A 22087-nucleotide genomic window follows, 5' to 3' on the forward strand; every position below is an offset into this window, starting at 1 on the left:
ACCTTATGAGACAATCCCAAGTGTGCCACACAGATGGTCCTTGTTGGGCCTGACCCAGGGAGGCATTGGAAAGTCAGAGGGCAGTTCTGGAAGTCAGTTAGTGGTCAGTAAAGGTAACTGTAGTCATCATTATGGCTCTACTCATACCCTAGACTGCAGCATGTGCAGGATTAGGAAACATGGAACTTGACAAATGACTGGAAGCCCTGACGAACGGGAGATGGGAAGAGTGTGGAAACGGTTCCTAACAGTGAGGCCTCAGAGTGTTCAATCAATTGAAGTTGTTCATGTTATCCTTCTCTCCTTTCCACAGAAATATAAGAGGGCAAAGACTTTGTTCCTTTCTCTGTTTATCATGAAAACTACTGCCCTCGAAGAGCGGAGGAATAAGATAGGTAGGAACAGATTTAATCTCAAGTTTCATCAAATGGTAGTAAGTTGCAACCTGATTTTTTTTTTTCCACAAGCTAGTTGCATGGCCTTGAGTCAGGGCCCTCCCTTTTTTGAACCTATTTCTTCTTCTTATTTTTTAATGTAGACAAATGTGTTGGCTTGCATCTGTGTTTTTCAAACTGTTCTTGAGATCCTAGGTATGAGGAGCCTTGGCTACGAAGAGGCAGTGTGGGCTGGAAGGCGGGTCCTTGGGTTTCTATGCCCAACTTGACCCGGAACAAAACTGCCTTCTGTGTTTTCATGTACTATAATGTCTATTAAAGTCCACCACATAAGGGTAATGATCACTTTCACATGGAAAACACACTGTGAGTTCTCGGGGCTTAACTGGATCTCTCAACATACTTTGAGATAACCAACTGTACTGGTTGATTTTGTGTATCAACTTGACATAAGCTAGAGTCATCAGAGAGGAAAAAGCCTGTTGAGGAAATGCCTCTACCAGATGTAGGTATAAAGCATTTTCTCAATTAATGATCCATGGGGGAGGGTCCAGCCCATTGTAGGTGGTGCTGTCCCTGGGCTGGTGGTCCTGAGCTCTATAAGAAAACAGGTTGAGCAAGCCAGAGGAAGCAAGACATTAAGCAACTACCCTCCATGGCTTCTACATTAGCTCCTGACTCCAGGATCCTGACTTGTTTTGAGTTCCTGTCCTTATTTCCTTCAGTGATGAACAACAATGTGGAAGTGTAAGCTGAATAAACCCTTTCCTCCCCAACTTGCTTTTTGGTCATGGTGTTTCGTTGCAGCAATAGAAACCCCAACTAAGACATCAGCCTCTCTTTCCTTCATGCAAGAGTTGGCATATTGCCAGTCGGAACCACCTGTGCCATTTGTTAGTGCAGGCCAGTGGACTGTAACTCTTTCCTGGGCTTTCTCTGCCTCACCTTGCACCTGCTGCCCTTTCCCATCCCCCTTTTCTGCCCCAGACCCAGTCCTTGAACTTTCCTATGTTTTTCTTGCCTTAGAGTCTCATCTAGTGCCATTGCATTAAATGTCACATGGATACTGATGCCACAGAAAAACAGTGTACCACTCCACTTATTAGGGAAACAAAAAATGGCCAAGTTAATAAAGTTAGAGAGTGGAATAATGATTCCCATGGGCTGTGGTGGTGAGATAGAAGTAGAGAGTTTCATTCATGCAGGCTGACTGTCACCTAGAGATCTGCTTGCTGTACAAGACAGAATCTGTAGTCAACAGTGATGTATGGTACGTGACAAGTATTCTTACTACAACAAACAGATCAACCTGAGAGATGAAGGTTGCTTAGTTTCCTCACTGAACATGGAAATAAACTCAGTAGTTTTTTCTATCCGTTGGTATCCATCTTCCTGAACACAAGAGACAGAGGTATCTGCTGCTGTTTGGGTATGGTTTGCCCCTAAGAGTTGCTACATTGGGAGGCTGTCCACAGTTAGGGGCATAGAAACTCATGGACCTTTAAACGGTGCAGCCTAGTGAGAAGGTCTATGCTGTGGGATGTTCTGTACGGCAAATGTGTTGCTAATTAGTCAATAAATAAAACACTGATTGGCCATAGGTTAGGCAGGAAGTATAGGCGGGACAAGGAGGAGAATAAAGCTGGGAAGTGGAAGGCTGAGTCAGAGAGACACTGCCAGCCGCCACGATGACAAACAGCATGTGAAGATCCTGGTAAGCCACGAGCCACGTGGCAAGGTATAGATTTATAGAAATGGATTAATTTAAGCTGTAAGAACAGTTAGCAAGAAGCCTGCCACGGCCATACAGTTTGTAACCAATATAAGTCTCTGTGTTTACTTGGTCTGGTCTGAGAGGCTGTGGGACTGGCAGGTGAGAGAGATTTGTCCTGACTGTGGGCCAGGCAGGAAAACTCTAGCTACAGGTCTAGGTCACTGAGATCCGACTCTCAGAAGGGAATATTGGTCTTACAAAGTGAGTTCTGGAAAGAGCAAGTTGTTACATAGTCCCTAAGCTGTGTTTCTCTCTGGATTCCCTGCTTCACAGGCAAGCTCTTGTTTGTGCACATACCTGGGCCCTCTGTCATAGACTCTTACCAGGGCTCCAAAAGTGGGGCTAGATGAAGCTCTTTACAAGGCCATAAAGATGCCTAAGACATTACATTGTAGTAACACAAAAAGACCAACACAGAGTTTTTCCCAAAGAAAGAATAGAACATGCCTCCAACACTAGTGATTAAAAAAAGACTCCAGGGTTCTTGTGAAACAAAGGTTTGTTGTAGGAGTTTCCTAATCTAACCTTTTAATTACTGGGACTAAAGAATGACACTCTGTTTCATTCATTCCACTGTGGTGCCAGGTACAAGTCTACCTGAAAGGTGCTGGACACCAGTCATTTGTAGGTACATTAGTGCTGGAAGAATAACTAAGAAGGTACAATTGTTATTCCCACAAACGTGGTCCAGCATGGGGAAGTGACACACACCTTGAGGATTCCCACAGACCGTGAGAAATCCTCCTCTCTCACCTGACCTTATGCACTTGGTGTTTCAGGTCAAACACATCACTCAAAGGTGCTGAGGTGGGCTGGAGATGGTTCAGCTGTTAAGAGCACAGGTTTCTCTCTCAGAGAACCCAGGTTTGAGGGTGAGCACCCACATGGAAGCTTACAACCATGTATTGCTCCAGTTCCAGGAAATCTGACACACCCTTCCGGACTCTGCAGGTACCAGGCACACACGTTGTACACAGACATACAAACACTCATATACATAAACATAAAACATTTTTTAAAAAGGTGCGAGGATAACACTTGAACTCATTATACAAAGGAAGCTGAATGAGCACTCCCAAGCCTAGAAAAACGGTTAGAATAGTGCACGTCTCTGAACTCCAGCCAGAATATGACTGTTTCAGCTGTCTACTTCTTTGAACTCCAACCAGAATAGACGCTCACTATTCTGTAGTTGTTACCAGCTTGTCATCCTAGCAAGCCCCCCAGCAGGAATGGCTACTCTGGCCTCTGGGACTGAGGGTATCATATGTTACTTGCCCCTGAATCTCTCTTAGGCACTCCATTGGGTTCTCAGGTTCAGCCCAGTGCTCTCTCCATTGCTACAGGAGCCAGAGTATAAATAGTGCACACATCAATATAAACAACTCCGCCTCTCCGCCAAAATATCCACCAAAGAGCCTCTTCCCAAGCAAGGGTGGTTATTTTAAAACCTTTTAGTTATTTAACCTCATCTAGAGGGGTTTTTTCCCCCTCTATTTTAAAGAGAAATTCACTCCCAGGAAATCTCCTGGATAGGAGCATTCAAGGTCATTTTAAAGTTCAGTTGACAATCTTTCAAAGGTGGCACTTTGTCCATCTTAAAATAGAGCACCTAAGGTAATGGTGTTTTGCTGACATTATTGCTGGCAACTGTAATAGATACTATAAAGTCACCTTATATTTATAGAATGTTTAATGGTTTCGAGAAATGCTATCATATGGTTTCTGCTGTCTATTACCGCAAGTCTCTGGGGGATGGAGGGTAGTGGTTATTGCTGCCATTCCGTGAAAAAAAAGTAACATAGGGTCTCAATTTTCTATGCATAAAATGAAGAGAGTACTAGCATGTGCCTGGAGGTTGTTGTAGGGCCTGTAGACAGCAAGTTGGGGCTTTCTTTGTGTTACGTGTGGGAACTGATCTCGAGGAGGCACTCACACTTGTCTGAGGTCTGGAGCAGGCCTGGGGGAGAGCTGGCAGAACCCTCATCTCAGTCCCAGGTGGGAGCTGCTGCCATGTTTTGTGTTGTCTTCTCAGCATCCAGAGATTCTCCGCTGACTCCAGGAATCTCTCCAACAGGTGAAATCATCCACCTTGTTCCCAATGAGAAGGGACTAAAGCCCTCCGCTAGCACCAGATGAACAATGCCAGCCCCTCACAGCCTGAGGACACTCGAGACATCACCGCTTTTTTCCTCTTGGATAGCTCATGGCTTGGATTCACATCATCTTTCAGGTATGTGTCCAACTAGTCACACAGGGTTTCCAGTGAGCAAAAGATACTTCTTAGGCCCACGGTGCCCCCTTCTTCCTTCCTACAGCTCTTGGGAATCTCATCTTGTGCTTTTCCTGGAATAACTCTTTCTGGTGAGATCATGCCATGTCAGCACATGTCAGCAGATGTTGCTCTTTTCCAAACCCTCCCAGAGAGTTCCCCCTCTCCTAAGGGCTGTATACCAGCATTTCTGATATTGTTGTAGCACTCATCACACCATGGTACTCTTTGAGAAAATATCTGTTTTCTCCCATTTGAATTAATCCCTCCAAGGAGAAACCCGGGCCTTTTCAGCTAGGCCTCCAGCCCCAAGTCTTGTACAGTGAAATACCCACACACTCTTGGGGATGGAATGATTTCCCTAGTAATTACCACAGCTGCTCTCTTTTCCTTCTGTAGAGAATGAGGCAAGGGCTGCTATAAAAATCTCTCCCCCTTTTTGTCCCTAATTTGGTATCTATGTACCAAGAATCTTCCAGAATAAAGTTTCTTTTCAAAATTACTAAGGCTAGACTGGCTTTGTGAAAACCAGTGAATGACACCATAGGCCTAAGAAAATCACAATACTGGACATGAGGAACAAGGGGAAAGCTTTAGTTGGACTTTTGCTAACTTTGGTGAGGACATATCCCAAAGCCACACCCAGGTCTGAACAAGGACAAAGATTTAGTTAGACCCTAGCTAACTTAGGTGGGGACACACCGTAGAGCCACACCCAGCTCTGGCAACCTTCTCTGCATGCTTGGGGAATGGAAATTCTGCTCTCAATTAACATTGTTATTTTTATCACTCTTGACTCACTAAAATACTTTGGCAGGACAACCAACAGCCTAAGTTTAAAACCCTGATTCTTAAATTTTATAGACACCAATCTAGCAAGCACATCACCAGGGAGGCTGGCATTTAACACTCTGCTTTGGTGTTCATGTGCCAGCATCAGAACAGCCCCTCCAAGGGTCTTTTGCATGTCCTGTTCATGTTGTTGTAGGCTTGGCTGTGTGACAGCATGCTGATGTGATGTTAGGCACACGAAATCCAGACCTTGGCAAAGCTTCTCACTGGGCTGTCATGCAAATATTTGGACTCAATTCTAAAATGCTGATCACAATGTTCAGAAGGTCTTAGAAATCATCATATTGACAAGGTGTGTTGATATAGCCACTTACATGGGTTGGTAGTGGTGGTAAGCACTGGACCAACATCATTGGGAAAGTTCAGGGTGGTATCTATCAAAGTTAAACATTACCCTAAGAATGACTAAGTTCTATGTCATGAAGAATTATTCACACATGTTGAGTGCTGTGATGTTCTAATACTGGACATATAATAATTCACTTGGTTGTCACAAACCCCTCTGAGGTGGATGGCATCAACCTCATTTTACAGATGAGAAAGTTAAAGCAAACACATGGCAAATGTCTGCCCAGGATTATCCAGCCATTAAGAACTCAGGCAGCTGGTTGTCAATGAGCTTGTTTGTCTACTGCATATACCATGTATTATATTCATCTATAGTGCCACTGGAGTGTGTTTACAACCTAGATCCATCATAAGAAAAGGATTATATAGATTGTAGTTTCTTTCATAAAGGAGAACTTAAAAGTTGCTTTTAAAACTTGAAGCTGCAATGGGAGTGTACTAAAGCATTATTAACTCTCAGGTATATAAAGTTTAAAAAAAAAAGAAGCAGACAAAGACCAATCCCCCAGCCTCACCCTTAGCACTGCAACAAGACTCGAGCTGCAGCCCCCCTCATCTCCTGTAGATCCCACAGACCATCCCCTTCTAACTTCCCTCCCCCACTCATTACTGTAACCCAGTCCCCAACTCCAGCAGGCACCCCTGCTAAACCACAGGCCACACCTGCCAGAAAACTAGGACCTTCTCCTCCTCTCTGTTCCCCCAGACCTAGTTCCTAAGTCTCACTCCCCAGCTCTGTGGCAGAATACCCAGGGCAACAAAGAAAGAGAATTACAGACCAATTTCCCTTACAAATGTAGATTGAAAAAATACTCAATAAAATACTTGCAAACTGAATCCAAGAACATATCATAAAGATCATCCACCATGCTCAAGAGGTGCAGGGGTGGTTCAATATATGAAAATCAGTAAATATAATCCATCATATAAACAAACTGAAAGAAAAAGACCACATGGTCATTTCATTAGATGCAGAAAAGATCTTTGACAAAAATCCAAAATCCCTTCATGATAGAATTCCTGGAGAGATTAGGGACACAAGAGACATACCTAAACATAATAAAGGCAACTTATAGCAAGCCTTTAGACATCATCAAATTAAATGAAGAGAAACTCAAAGCAATTTCATTAAAATCAGAGACAAGGTTGTCCACTCTCTCCATATCTATTCAATATAGTATTTGAAGTCTTAGCTAGAGCAATAAGATAACTGAAGGAGATCAAGGGGATATAAATTGGAAGGAAAAAGTCAAAGTTTTACTTGCAGATGGTAGGATAGTATACATAAGTGATTCCAAAAATTCTTCCAGGGAACTCCTACACTTAAGGCTAGTTGCTAAGAACCAAGGAAGAATAAGAACACCTCCAGGTTTCTCCAGCAGAAGCCTCAGGGTGGACTGGGACAGCCTGAGAGCAGGAAGTACGATTGCAGGGAGGAAGTAGTCTCTGATTCTTCAGGCTTCTCTTCTAGTTGACATGTAGGCAAAGGCATTGTTGACAGGTTCTCTGCCAGTCTAGTGTCAGAGGCAATAGAGAGAGTCCTGGTCACTTTCCTTAATCCCAAATGAGTTGAGGCCTCTTTTCCCTGGAAGGTTTGTGACTATATCACATGCTAAGGACAAGACAGGGTCAGATCCAGTGGTTCCATCCTGGCTCAGCTGCTAGGGATCTGGGATTTGTTAGGTTTCAAACCTGGTGCCTATTTAACATATGAAAGCAGACACTGGCCACCAGGATCTCCCTGCATCCCTCAGTCCCTACCTGTTATAAGGCCCTCCTGGTTGGTATAACCTGCCCTCTATCCTAAACTTCTTCAGCCCAGGGTCTGGGTTGCCCTTCCCCCAGCTGCCCTTCCCTATATAATCCAATCATTTTGGTTACCTGGCCCTTCTGTCTACTCTGGGCCTCCTGGCTGCTGCTGCCCTGGTTCCCCTCTGTCCCCTCCCCCCTCTCCTCATGTGGCACAGCTCAGTCTGGTCATGTCCACCCTAGACTCTCCCAGATGTCCCTGCCTCTGGCTATGCTTTACCACATATGTACAATAAACCTTCTCCTTTACCACACCTAGGAGCAGTCAAGTCCCTTTCCTTTTTATTTCTTTTTTTTTCCATTCATTTATCTCCTAACTATATACACCTTCATTTTCTTCCTCTATAAAATGCATTTATTGTAAGACTCTAATAAAGTCAAACATGGAAACAGGGCTTTATAATTGACCAGTTCCCATCCAAATGTTATTCAACCCACATTCTCTTGATTCTTGACGTTCCCTGGTAAATATGTGCTTTACCAAGGCTCATCCTGTTGTAGTAGCATTAGAGGTCCATTAGGGGAAAGCTGTTATCTATCAGTCAACAGAATGGAATCTGCCCTTAGGTGGATTAACTCCTTTAAGAATTAATGCACTTGGACAGGTCAATCAGCTGGCCAAGGAAAGTCACTCTACAGATGTAGCATAGAGATGTACATAGATAACTTCAGAAGAAAATGTAGAATGCCGTTGACTGGCTCATCTTTTTCTAGAACCAAGCAAGCTGCTAATTTGTGATGGCATTTGCAGCAGCCTGTTTACAATGTGCCTAACTGACCTAGGAGAACTGAGTCCCAGGTTAATGACCACATTCAGGAGGCTTTGTTTCATTACCCAGAATCTCTTGTCTTCTGTTTCAGGTTTTAAGGCTAGAGGATTTATCCAAAAAACATAAGGCATCTCCACTGGGAACTGAGGCAGGGTCCCGGAATTTAAGTTGCTAGCTCTGTGTCGTGGTAGAGAGCCAGGTAACCTTTAGTTTTTGTGCACTAATTGCAGATATTTCTCTTTTCCTTTACAGCCTCTCTCTGTCTGCAGTGACACACGCTGACAGCCACAGACTTCTTTATGTGCCCCCTCCGCAAAGCCAAATGCTTAAGGGGAAAGAAAAAAATCAGCACAAAATCCATTTGCAAAAACCATGAAGGAAATAAAGTTCTGAGGAATTATCCTTGTGGCCTGAAGAGGAAAAAAGCTCGTCAGATTAATCTCCTTCTGAGAAGGCTGCCTATGCAGAGGGACAAAAGGGGAAGGAGCCTTGAATGTGTCCAGCACTAACCACAGCCCCCAGCGCTCCCTCCACATCCTTGCTCCTGTTTCCTGTCAGAGCAGTCTTGCTTAGGAAGCTGTCCTTGCAGGGACACCCAATGTTAGAAACTGGGTCCTGTGTGTTGCATTTGCAGTAAGCCGTGCTGTTTTCCTAGGACTGCAGTGATGCATTTCCTTTGGTTTTTGGCTTAAACAATAGACATTTATTCTCTTCTAGTTCTGGAGACCCGGTGTCTGACGGCAAAGTGCTAGCTGCACTGGTTCCCCTTTCAAGCTCTAAGGGCCAACCTGCCCCCAGCCTGTCCATTAGCTTCTGGTGGTTGCTGGCAATCTTTGCTTTTCCTTGGTTTGCCCCACACATTAATGTCTGCCAGTGGTCACATGGCTTCCTTCCCTAAGTGTTTGCCTTTGCATAGCCTCCTAAGGACAACAGTCATTGGATCTAGGACCCACTCTAATCCAATGTGACCTCAACTGATTACTTCTACCCAGTGTTTATTCCCAAATGAGGTCACCTTCTCAGGGATTGGGGTTTCAGATTCTAACACATCTTCCTCAGACACAACTTGAACCCACAGAACAGGTGCAACATGGGCACTCTGTTCACATCCCCATGTAATTCAGAAGTAGAAAGAATTCCCTTGGAGTTAGTGAATGAGGTTCCTGACTAGAACAACTCTTATTTATTATTATTATTATTATTATTATTATTATTATTATTATTATTTAGAACTCTTTATTCCTATTTTGGCAGTAGGAGACATAAAAAGACACACCTTAAATTTTACTTATTTTATCACTATTCAGGTTTCTATTAACTTCAGATTCAGGTGGGAGAATACGATACAGCAGAGCCTGAAACTTAGCCATCCCCAGGTTCCTGTTTCCCCATTTCTGCATACCGCCCCCCCCTCCTCCAGGCACTAGTCCTGACACCAGATCTTAGGGGAGGCCTTGCTAAGATGGTGTCTGGAAATTGTGGGGAGCCCCAACTGGGGTGCCACATGTTACCTGGGAAACTGGGGGCCCTTCTCGAGATTCTTAATCTCATTAGTGATAGAATTTAAGAACAGACTTAGAGGAAAGCTTGGGGGCAATTTTATTGGAGTTTGAAAGAGGAATCCCAGGGCAGGCAAACTAAATCTAAGCAGCTGCGCACAAAAGGGAGGAGGAAACCGGAAGAAGGAAAGACATTCCGTTCCAAAGCAGCCATGTGGCAGAAGGGAGGAACGGTAACTCAGAAAACTAATGGGAGAGGCTTGGACGGTCACTCTGTTTTATTTCATCCTCTTTTTCTAACAAAGAAAAGAACAGACAAAAATTATGACATGCCTAAGGCACACAGTATTAGGTTCCTTAATTTCTTTTCAAAAAACATTTAGTGGGTAAAATAAACAGCACTGATGAACTGCACAGCTGAATTGAGAGAAGAGTATCTGGAAGGCACCATTAAATTATAAAGTTTTAATTGTGGTGATAATCATGAGCCAACTAATTGTAACTTGTCAATTAAACAGATTGCTTTTCCCTGCAGACTTGGTGGAAAATGAGGCCAGTAGCCGCAAGGGAAGCTCAGGCGCTGCTGGCAAACCTGTGTAGCTCTCTTGTGCCGTACTCTACAGTGGGCACAAGAAGGGGAGGGAAGGGAAAGACTGTAAGATATTGAAAATGGTTGCTGTCCTTCAGCTGTCATTTTGAGGGGGATACAGGTTTATAACCATAGCAACACTCGGTGGAGACATGTACAAAACAACATACCACCATCAACAGTGTATTGGTGCCAGTAACACATGAAAGTGTTTGTGGTGGTTTGAATGAGAATGGTCTCCATAGGCTCATAGATTTGAGTACTTGGTCATCAATAGGTAGAACTGTTTGGGAAGGATTAGGAGGTGTGGCCTTGTCGGAGGAGGTGTGCCACTGTGGGGTGGGCTTTGAGGTTTCAAAAGCCCACACCTTTCCCAGTTGGTTCTCTGTGTCTTGTGCTTGTGGATCAAGATGTTAGCTCTCAGCTGCTGCTCTTGTGCCATGCCTGCCTTCATGCTGCCATGATTTCCACCATAATCATCATGGACTCTAACTCTCTGAAACTATAAGCCCCAGATAAACACTTTCTTCTATAAGTTGCCTTAGTCATGGTGTCTTATCACAACAATAGAAAAGGAACTAAGACCGTATTTTTATCATATTCAATCTTTCAGTCCTCACGCCGCTCCCAGTGATGCGGGTAGGACGGTGTAGAAATTGGGACAATGCATTCTGGCCTGGGGAGCTAGCAACTTCAAGAGTATGAAAGGATGAATAGGAATCTTCCAGGAGTGAGGGTAGGGAAGGGCATTCTAAGAAACAAGATTAGCAGGTATAATGGGAGAGGGTAGGTAATATTAAAGGAGTAATAAAAACCTATTAAGGAAAACTCCTTCTGGTCCAGAGACTAGACTCTCTGGCCTGGGTGAAGGCCCAACATTCTAGTTGTGTTGGGTCAATTACCACTCCTAGGAAGGCAGGCTCATATTAAGCCACTCTAAAGAGATAAATGGAGTATTTTTTCCTTCAATGAGATACTGTACTTCCCTTTCCCAGAATTCCTGCTCACCTTCTCCCATGGCACCATCTCTACAAGCAAGCGCAATGTCTGACTGGGTCTCCCCACCTGTCTGAGGCCTGAATCAGACAGGTGCAACTGCTCCTCTCTCTGGTTTCTTTCTTCTAGATGCCAGGCAGAACTGTAAGTATGCTTTTTCTGATACTTTATGCTTCTTTACTCTTTCTTTAAAGCTCCCTTCGCTGCTGTGTGGCTGCTTACCCACCATGCAGCTGACCTCCGTACCAGTCTGACTGGCATGGCTGTTTCCCTCCTCTCTGCCATCCTCCTCCTCTGGGCAGCTTCTGTGCTTTGCGGCTTATCTGTCCGCGGCTTTCCTCTTTTACACTCTAATACGATTGTCCTCAATCTTTCATTTGAGTTTAAGTGTCTTTTATTAATGAGACCAAGAACCCCAATAGGGGACCCCAACCTCCCCTGTACCATTTGGTGACCATGAAGGACGACCAAATTTCCAGTGATAATAGGATGGATATGAGATTGAAGTAAGGTTTCAGCTGGTGGGTGTATGCAGGAGAGAGTAGACAGGGTGGGTAGAGCCCGGGGATTAGGGGTCTAAGATAAGTTGAGCCAAAATTGGAAAAAAAAATAGGGATTACAGATTTTAGGGAAGGAGGAATGGGCCTCATTGTGGGTTCGGATGTTAGAAAATGAATTCTGGAATTGGCAGGTCCATGGAGAATGCCTCTGACAATGCTCTTGCTGAGTGTAGGTAATATCACAGCAAAGCTGCTGCTTTATGTGAAGCTCTTTAGAGTATATCTTTGTTTTTATTGTTGTTGTCTTGTCATGTTTTATTTTAAGAGCCAGGGTGTTACTATATTGGCCAGGTTGTTCTTAAATTCCAGGGCTTAAGCAGTCCTCATGCCTTAGCCTCTGAGTAGCTGGTATTACAGACATGAGTCACCATGCCTAGCCTGGAACTGTTTATGTAACACCTCTAAGTAGCCTACTGAGGTGAACAATTCTGACAGTCTTGCCCAAGACATTGTGTAGAAGGCAGGAAGGTGACAGACAGGCTTGAGCCACAGGACCCACATGGCTTGACCTGGGTGGCTGTGATAGTGAGGTTAGGAAGGGACTGGGGTTGAGAATGCGAGATCTGGGAGATGTTAGGCTGGCCCAAGATGGAGCCTCCTAAGACACCAAGGTGGATAACCCATGTAAGAACATGCCCCTTCAGGGAAATGGAAACTGAATGTTCTGCACTTTTCAGAACCACATGACCCTTATCTCAGGAGAGCAGCTTGATCACAACATCCTGATATCCTAATGACCAGAAGTTCCCTCAAAAAGATTTTGCTCACAACAGTTAGTAGCAGTGCCTTCCTGCCATTCTCCCATCGAACAAAAAACCACTCCATAAAATCCCAAACTCCCCTTTTGGTGCTACTGCTCCCCCTGGAGACAGCACATGTGTGAAGTCCTCCTGCCAGGAGACCTGGATGTGGCCAAGGGGATCTTTCCATTTCCAGGTCTGACAAGCAGTTAGTTAGTAGCACCGTGAGTGTGGCAGAAGGCATCGAGGCCAAATAACAGAGTGCAGCTCTGTCCATATGGGGTCACGGCTTCCGACAGGTTCTGACTGAGCCTCAGGCATGGGAGGTGACACCACAGGTAGCATGGACACACTGGTGAAGAGTAGGAGCAACACTCCAAGAGTGTGAATCTCATGTTCACTACTTATTAATTATGCACTTGGGGGAAGGAGATCTACCGTTTCTGCCTCTGTTTTCTCAATATCCAAACTAGGGATAATAATAGCATCTATGTTACAAGCTGGTTGGGGGTGGAAAGTTAATACATGCAAAAAAAAACTCAGTATCTTGATTTAGGAGACTGTTCCATTAGGTAAGCCAGTTTTTATGGTGCAAGTTGGTCTCATACACTTTAAGCTCTGCAGAGCAGAGTAGTCACAGGGGCGGTAAGAAGATGGGAGGCACTGAAGGGGGGAGGGGAGGGGAAGAAGGGGGCACAAAGAGGCCTCCTTGCTGTGCAGCTCCTCAGAATGCATCAGCACAGACACTGTCTCCACAGAGAGTCTTTCAAAGCCAACTTGAGATCCTGAAATAATAGATCTCAGTCAGGGCACGGTCAGTAATTATTATTTTGTTTTGTTTTGTTTTGTCTTGTTTTGTTTTCTTCTTTAATGGCCATTTCAGAGATAGAAAAAGAACTGGAGATAATTATGAATGACAATTGCATACTCACAGGTCAGAAGAAGTAATACACCACAAACACAGAAATGACCACTGACCAAATTTTACTCCATCACCATCCTGAAATCTACCTCCACAGATATGAATTTCTAAGCAATTGACACTATTTGGCACATAGTCTCTGTGTTCCTGAAAGTACCTCAGTGTTGTTAGGTGTGTAGCTCAGTAGTTTAGCCCTTGCCTCCTCAAGCCATAGGTTTGCTCCCTCGAGGCTGTGGTGCATAGGCAGGGTTGAGGAGCCAGTGTCATAGGTCCCTGTGGGCACTAGGAGATATGGGCTTCTTCAAGGTTTGATGCAAAGCAAGGAAAAAGAGACCTCTTTATACTTTTTGGTCCAACCAGGCTCCAAAATGGCTCTGAGATCCTGTTGCCAGCCTCTTCCACTAATTCTCAATACTTTTAAGAACCTGCACTTTAATTCCTTTTAAAATCCAAAGAAATATCCTCTGTGTGGATTACATTTATCTGTCAATGCAGTCATACAATTTTCACACACTTGTTATAACAGAAGGGGCCTAGGAAGGCAAGGGCGCCTTGGACCACAACGGCGACAAAGCATCTTGGAGCAGAGGGACAGGAGAGTTTCCACCCCTGCTATCACTTCGCTACAGAGCCAACAGCAGCGACCTCCAGCTTCCTTCTTTTATGTGAGGCATTAAAGGCCTTTTTGTTTAAGTCTCTATAAATCAGCCTCTCTGTTATTTGCAGCTAAATTTGTACCTCCCCCCACCTCCCCGCCCCACAGCCTTCCTGCCTGGCTGGATGCCCTTCATTTTGTTCAGAGGACATAGGAAGGTGGTGAACTTCTGATCTCATTTGGCCAGAAACTCCCAGGGGTCACAGCCTCCATTCACAATCATGGTTTTAGGATTTACCTCAAGTAGAGAATTCTGAAGCTTCTCACTGAGGGCAGCTTTCTCATCTTCCAGTTGCTTTATTTCCCTTTCTGATTTTGTCTTTACTTCTTCCAACTGAGCTTCTACTTCCTAGATGAGGATTAGAACGATTAGCCACACAAGGTAGGAAAACAGGCCACTTATACATCTATACCTTGCCCTATTTCTGAAGGGGATCAAAGAATCTGGTAGAATAAAATACTGTAAGAGCACATGGATTCTAAGTACACAGCTGATCAAGAGAAAACAAACATTTAAATTCATACCACACAGCCTGGTGCATGTACAGATAGGTTAGGGTGTGACAGGTAGATCCTTAACTACTGTGGATATCGTTCTGTATAAATAAAACACTGACTGGCCAGTGGCCAGGCAGGAAGTATAGGTGGGACAGGGAGAGAGGAGAATTCTGGGAAATGGAAGGCTGAGTGAGAGAGACACTGCCAGTCGCCACCATGACAAGCAGCATGTGAAGATGCCGGTAAGCCACGAGCCACGTGTCAAGGTATAGATTTATAAAAAATGGGTTAATTTAAGATATAAGAACAGTTAGCAAGAGGCCTGCCACGGCCATACAGTTTGTAAATAATGCAAGAGTCTGTGTGTTTATTTTATAAGTGGGCTCCGGGACTGGCAGGACTTGGCGGGAGCTGGAGAGAAATTCTCCAGCTATACTTACTCTAAATTTTCTAGCATAAAATAAGAAAAGGAATGTTCCAAGTGTCCCATAAGTAAAAAAACAAATCAAAACAAAAGGAACAAACAAGCAAAGAATACCCAACTACATTTTCATGGCATCTTCATGGCATATCTCCACAGGATCTATACAGTAGCTAGAATGATGACTCGTCCACAGTCCCTCCCACAGCCTTCCAGCATCAGTGTGAAGCAGTTACAGTCCATTCTGGAGACTACGTGAGAAGAATTGCCTCATCTTAGCTGTGTCATCCTGAGCATACTTCCTCCTGTGTGTGCTCACTGTGTTACATACTGAGCACAGCAACAATTCAGTAAGTGGGAAGCACAGAGTCATCCCTAGGGATGCGTAGCTTTTCCAATATGGCTTAATTTATGGAGAAAGTCTCTAGTTAGAGGAGGGCAGTCTATGGCTCTCACCTGACCTTTAGCTAGACAGCATCATTCATTCATCCAACAAATATTTACTGAGCTGTCCCATGCGCTGGGTACTATTCTCTGAGCTAGAGTTAAAAAACAAACAAACAAACAAAAACAACTCTAACATGCTTAAATATAAGTGAAAAACAAACAAAAAAGTTAATAAGTACGTGATAAATACTATACTTGACAGAGAAATAAAGAAAAGAAAGGGCTAAGAGTGGTTAGAGGGAGGATAAAATTTTGGATACTTTGGCCAAAGAAATGCTATTGAGAAGGTGACTTTTGAGTGAGATTGGGAGGCAGCTGGACCTGTGGTGACAGCATGGCTGGAGAGGAGGGTAGCTATGTGGACTTGCTTGGAATGTTGGCAATAGAACTCATTGAAAAGAAATAGCTCAGTGGTTAAGAACACTAGCTATTCTTGAAGAGGGCCAGGGTTTGATTCCCAGCACCTACATGGTGGCTCACAACCATCTGTAACTCCAGTCCCAGGGCATCTGACACCCTTTTCTGGCCTCTGTACTCTCTCTCACACACAGATACAAAGTTAAAAAAATGAGTAAAATTAAAACAAAACAAAAACCTCAAGCAAGACAACTATAAGAAACTCCCAAACTATGCTATCTGAGGCTATACCATCTGAGAAAGAATGTGGAGAGCAGGCATTCTATGCTGGTTATGGACCTTTCTGGTCTAATAAATGAATGGGCATAATAAATGTGGCTTAAGTTTAGCAAGTGATGACCATTTGTGTGCACTGTTCACAGATGAATTCTTCAATATTTAGGTCCTACCACTAAAGCTTATCATATAAAAAGAGGAAATAAAGCTTAGAGATGTGCAAAGACTTGCACAAGGTCATTCCTGCAGTAAGTGAGATGTCAAGGTTTGAACTAGGAACACATGGATTGGCTGTGATCTCTGCTAATTTCTCATGGGAAATGTGGCACTTAATTCAGCCAGGCGCTTGACTGGAAAGTTTCCCCACTTCTGCTACAGAGAGGATGAGAGAATACCTGGGCCCGTCAAAAGCAGGGTAGGGAAGCTGTACCAGCTCGAGCTGTCTCTTTACAGGGGAGGCACAAAAAGCACTGGAATCTGTCGTTGTCAGAGGTTTGTGTTCCTGGGGCAACGCTGGGTGTCAGAGAGCCCTGTCGCTTATCCATGTACCCAGCAGAATGACTGTTGGTGGCCATGGCAGAGGAGCTTCAGTCAGCAACAGACCTTACAGAGTTCAATTCATCAAACAGCAAAGCTAAACTCCGGAGGAGCAAAGCCCAGGGCAGGGGTAGGGGGTGGGGGAATGGGGAATGGTCTCCAGAATGCCCCTTGCTCCTGCTGTGCTTCCTTCTGTTTGCTGCTGCCCTGTTCCCCCTGTAGTTGGCATGGTGTGATCGCTATATGAAGGGATCCCACTGTATCTAGTAGAATGTGATTGTTTCCTGGGGAAATCCCACTCCTCACCGGGCAATTTATTTGCAGATCATAATGAAAATGACTTTTATAAGAGCAATGATTCTTAGTTGAATCAATGATTTCATTGGACTTTCTGAGCTAGTCTAAACAGGTGGTTAAAAGAGTTAGTCAAGATGATTAGAGAAATAGTTTAGGTTATTCTGCCAATTGCTCCAGTAAGAGATAGAGAAAAGGCAAAAATAGTCTAGAAGTTACCTTCCCATTTGTTAGATATGAGATTTATAGAAGATGAAAAATAAAAACAAAGAAATTTCATGCATTATAGACTCATGAATTCTGCCTGTGGAAAACAGGCTGATGATTAAAGAAAACAATTATGTCTCCACACCCAAGGTTAGGCCTGAGTTTTTTAGGCATGTAACTTACAGAATTAATCACAGACCTTGGTATGCACTTTGAAAAGACAAAGACATGAAAGGAAATTAAACGACCCTATTGTATATAAAGAAAAAATAGATGGTTAGCTGAAGCCACAAACAGCTGCCTGCCAATACAAAAGGTACTGGCTGAAATATACTTAGCTTGCTTAAACATTTTTTAAATCAGCAATAAAGGAATCATTACTTGGGGGGGTGCTTAGGTGGGAAAATTAACACAAAGAAAAATGTTTAACTACTTGTCGGTTTCTAAGGAAAACATGTAACTTGTGATCTTAATGTGATTTCTGTTGTGGAATATTATTTAACCAGGCAAAGATATGTTACAATTGTTTATGCTGCATTTGTTTAATGATGTAAGGATGTGTTACACTTGTTTGTGCTATATTTGTTTAATTATGAAAAGATGTGCTGCTGTTTTAGTTTGCCTGTCTAAAGCACCTGATGGAGCTGATAAAAAGCTGAACTGCCAATAGGTAGGCAGTAGAGGGATGGGCAGGGCTGGAAGGCAGAGAGTATAGAAAGAGAAACCTAGTCTCAAAAGAAAAAGAAGAGAAGGAGGAGAAGAGAATGAGGGAGAAAGAGAGGGTCACACCCAGGGCCAGAAACTAGGCAGCCACCAGCCAGACAGACACTGGAGGAAGCAGGAAAGTAAGACATAGAGAAAGAAAGGTAAAAAGCCCCAAAGCAAAAGGTAGATAAGGTTAATTTAAGTTAAAAGAGCCAGCCAGAAATGAGCCCAGCTAGGCCGAGCATTCAAAACTAATAATAAGTCTTTGTCATGATTTGGGAGCTCGTTGGTGGCCTTAAAGAAAAAGCCTGGTACATGTTTCTTCTTATATAAAGATTTCAATTTGTTCTTGGAAAATATATAGCTTATGGTTGTGAGGTAATCTTTTTCTGCATAGAAATCTTTGTATAAGGAGGTATAAAAGGGCTAAGAGAAAAATAATAAGAAAAGAAAAAGGAGAAGGACGATATAGAAGGAAAAACACCAGGAAAGAAGCAGAAAGGAAACAGCTGGGTAAAGAAACAGAACAGGGAAAGAACAGGAACAACCAGCAGAGAGAAAAAGAAAGTGAAGAACTAAGCTTTGGCTCTCAGGTGAAGTTCCCTTATGTGTGTGCGCATCTGTCCCAATAGTTCGCCTATCTACATCTCCTCTCCAGTTTCTCTGACTTGCTGACAGCCTGCTGAGCCCCTCAGTGGCAAATGACGCCAACTGGACAGCCACAATATGCAAATTCCAATGATAAGGAGCTTCAGATACAGTCAGTACATGCTGGTAAATGTCTAACAGGTGGCTTTTCAAATCTATAAATTAACGGATAGTAACACATTGATGGTAGCATTTCTTGGTTTTCATGGTATAAGTACTTTTATTGTGGCCAATGTCAAATTAGTACAGTGATATAGAATGTGAAACTGGAAAGAGGTATGATGACTGCCTCCTGAGCTAGTGTGAACTGGCTGATTATATATACATATATCTCCCCAGCATCACAGAGCTGGACAGGTAAGACTTGAGAGAAGATTGACATTTAAACCAGGATTGTTAAGATCAGTAAGAACTAGATGGGTGAATTTGAGAGTGCGGAGGAAGTTGTCTCCATCGAGGAAAATCCATGCACAAGGGCCCAAAGAGAAGGAACACCAAGTACATGAGGAACAAAAGGAATGCAGAGTTGGACATAGGCAGGAGAAGCAGACAGAAGCTTGTCTCTGCAGGGTCTGCAGAACTATGGGAAAGAACTAAAGTTCACTGTTGTGATGACAGGGAGCTCTGAGTGGCTGGCAGCCAAGGCTGAGCTGGCACAAGGTTTTACCAGGGTGGATTGGGTGATATGAAGTGGGGAGAGTGGAAGCAGACAGGTTATGACATGGTCCATCAAATCTTGGAGGTTGACGAGGTCTACCTGGAAGCTTTGAGAACAGAAGGATGTACAGATGTTCTGGGGCCATCAGAATAGAACAGACTTCACATACTTCTGTGTTGAACATGAGGGGTGGAGAGAAATCCTGTTTGATTCCCAGGTTTCTGATTTGAACACCTAAAAACATGTGCTATGGATCACTTGAACAGCATCTTCACATCCTCTGTGGGACCAAGCCTAGGCAGGCAGTGGCGCTGAGGCAGTCCTCAGCACTCTTCCTTTTGGGAAAACATTTTTAAGAAGTCTAAATGAACTTGTAATTAGATTGTTGGGGCTGGGTGACATGGCAACTTGGCACGTGGTCTCTGTTCGGTCAGCCTATGCTATGTTCTTCAGGACTTCCTGTTTGGAAACGTTTACTTCTTAAAAACAATATATAAATTACCTTTGCTACTAAATACATTTAAATAAGGAGCCATCCAAAACATATAGCAAAAAAATATTTTTAATTTCACCAATTAGCTTCTCATTCACAGAAGCTTTTATTGACTAAAATCCAGTTTACCATGCTTACAGGTGTGGAAACGAAGTCTGCCAAGACACTCACACTGGAACAGCCAGTGAAAACACTCTGTGAGATGGCTTTTGGCATACAGGAAAGGCTATTTTTGATTTTATGCAGCACAACTTTCTGGTACACATAATCAATCAGTTTCAGCTGGTGCCTTGACAGATGGACCTAGAGTGAAAAATAAAATCCCCTACAGGTGGAAATAACTAACGTCAGCAGTGAATTTGAGCATCAGTAAGCTTCCTCATAGGTGCAGGGTAATGTGGGTTACTGTGAGAACACAGATCTGAGTCAGCTGGAGAACAGAGAGCAGAAAGAAGCATGCCCAGCTCAGCTAAGGTGACCTTGGGGATTTCAACAGAAGCGTTCACATTCTCCCTCCACAAGGTCAAGCACATGGAGTAAAGAGACTAATGATTTCAAATATATGAGTCAATGCACCCTGAGAAGAGGACTCTGTGCACTGAGGATTTATCAAACTCAGAGTGCCTTCCTGGACTCCGTCCCCACAGAACTCTTATATACCCAGCAGCAGGCTTTTACACGGAGGAAATCCTGCCACTAAGAGGAGCAGGGCACAAGCATCACTGAGACTTTTCTGTCTCTTTGTCTGCAATGTCCACGATTACTGGTCATTTGAGGAAAGCAACAGCTGGGAGTTGTGGGGCATGCCTGAAATCATAGGAAGCCAAGATAGGAGTTTGAGGCCAGCCTGGGCTACATGGCAAAACCTCCTCCACCTCAAATAAATGAAGGGGGAAAAGGCAAGTATGAAGGAAGGGACAGGAAGTGAAGGAGCCACTGTGTCCTAAGTCTGCTTTCTGTTGCTAAGAACACAATACCAATGACTGAGTAAGTTATAAAGACAGGAGGTTTACTTTGATCCAAGGTCAAGGGGTCAAATCTGTTGATCACAAGTTTGAGATCTGCTTTGGCTACAGAGTGAATTCAAAACTAACCCGGCAACAAAATGATATGCTATTTCTAAATACAGAGTAAAAATAACTAGGGATTTAACTCAGTGCTAGAGTGAGCACTAGTGGGTCCTAGGCCTCGTTCCTAGTACAACATACACATCTATGTACACACACACAAAATCTCTCTCTCTCATATATATATGTACGTACATGTATATAGACATATATACTTACACATAAACACACACATATATATATATACATATATATGCTTATATGCTAGACAGACAGCTCAGTGGTTCAGTGCATGTATTACTCTTAAGGAGAACCAGAATTCAGTTCCAAGAACCCTCATTGGGTGATTATAACTCTATAATCACCTATAACTCTAGCTCAAGATAATCTGATATCTTACGTCCTCAGTAGCCCATGCATAGTGGCACACACATTTAATTACAGCACTTGAGAGGCATAGGAGGGCAGATCTCTGTGAGTTTAAGACTAGCCTGGTATGCACAGAAAATGCTAGGCTAGCCAGGATGACATAGTAAGACCCTGTCTGAAAAATTTTATCTTAATACAAAAGTAATATACCATCAGATTTATAACGTGTAAAATAGAATGCATGATAATAAACATACAGAGGGCAGGAAAAAAGAAATGGAAAGTATTATAATACAGTTCACATATGTGAAGGGATATGATATTATTTGAAAAAATGTGATAAATTTAAAGATGCATATTATTAATCTTAGAGTAATCACTAGTTTTCCATTTGCAAAAGAGAGGCATAAGAAGTCAAAAGTGGAGATAAAAATGAAATACCAAAAAATACTCAATGCATCAAAAATACACAGTAAAAGTGGAGACAGTTAACAAATATGACAGGAAGATAAAAATGTCAAGTTAGAAGGCTTAAACATTAAATAAAGTATAAATGGTCTAAATGTCCTTAAAAGGCAGAGATAGTAGAACACAACTGTATCATGTAAGCTGTTCAGTGGATTTGGGACATTAACATTCCTTTGGTAGCTGCCAAGTGGAGTCTCCTGAACTTACAGAAGACTACCTATTACTAAATTCCTTTTCCTGCTAAACTGTCCAACGGATCTGTGAGTCCCAGGAGGAATTGTAAGTATACAAATGAAATGGGAAATGCAGACACGTTGAGAAGATCTTGGGAGAGCTCAGTAAATCTGTTTCCTTCCCTTCCCAAATAAGCACTGTGTGCAAATGTTAATTACAGGACATGCACTAAGTTCCATCTACCAAGATGACGTGATGATGTCCCCTAGTCCCATGACCAGGAAAGA

The 22087-nt window shown here is 43.2% G+C and overlaps 1 protein-coding gene across 1 annotated transcript in view; it reads right to left on the reverse strand.

Annotated features, from left to right (window-relative positions):
* The window catches only part of Fam184b (family with sequence similarity 184 member B), a 100506-nt gene that overhangs the window by 25813 nt on the left and 52606 nt on the right, over positions 1-22087 (reverse strand). Inside the window, exon 6 of the mRNA XM_059275848.1 lies at positions 14420-14530. Within this exon, the coding sequence (XP_059131831.1) occupies positions 14420-14530 (111 nt within the window). The remainder of the gene's footprint in view (positions 1-14419; positions 14531-22087) is intronic.

The sequence above is a fragment of the Peromyscus eremicus genome, chromosome 10 (genome assembly GCF_949786415.1).
Source record: "Peromyscus eremicus chromosome 10, PerEre_H2_v1, whole genome shotgun sequence".
NCBI lineage: Eukaryota > Metazoa > Chordata > Mammalia > Rodentia > Cricetidae > Peromyscus > Peromyscus eremicus.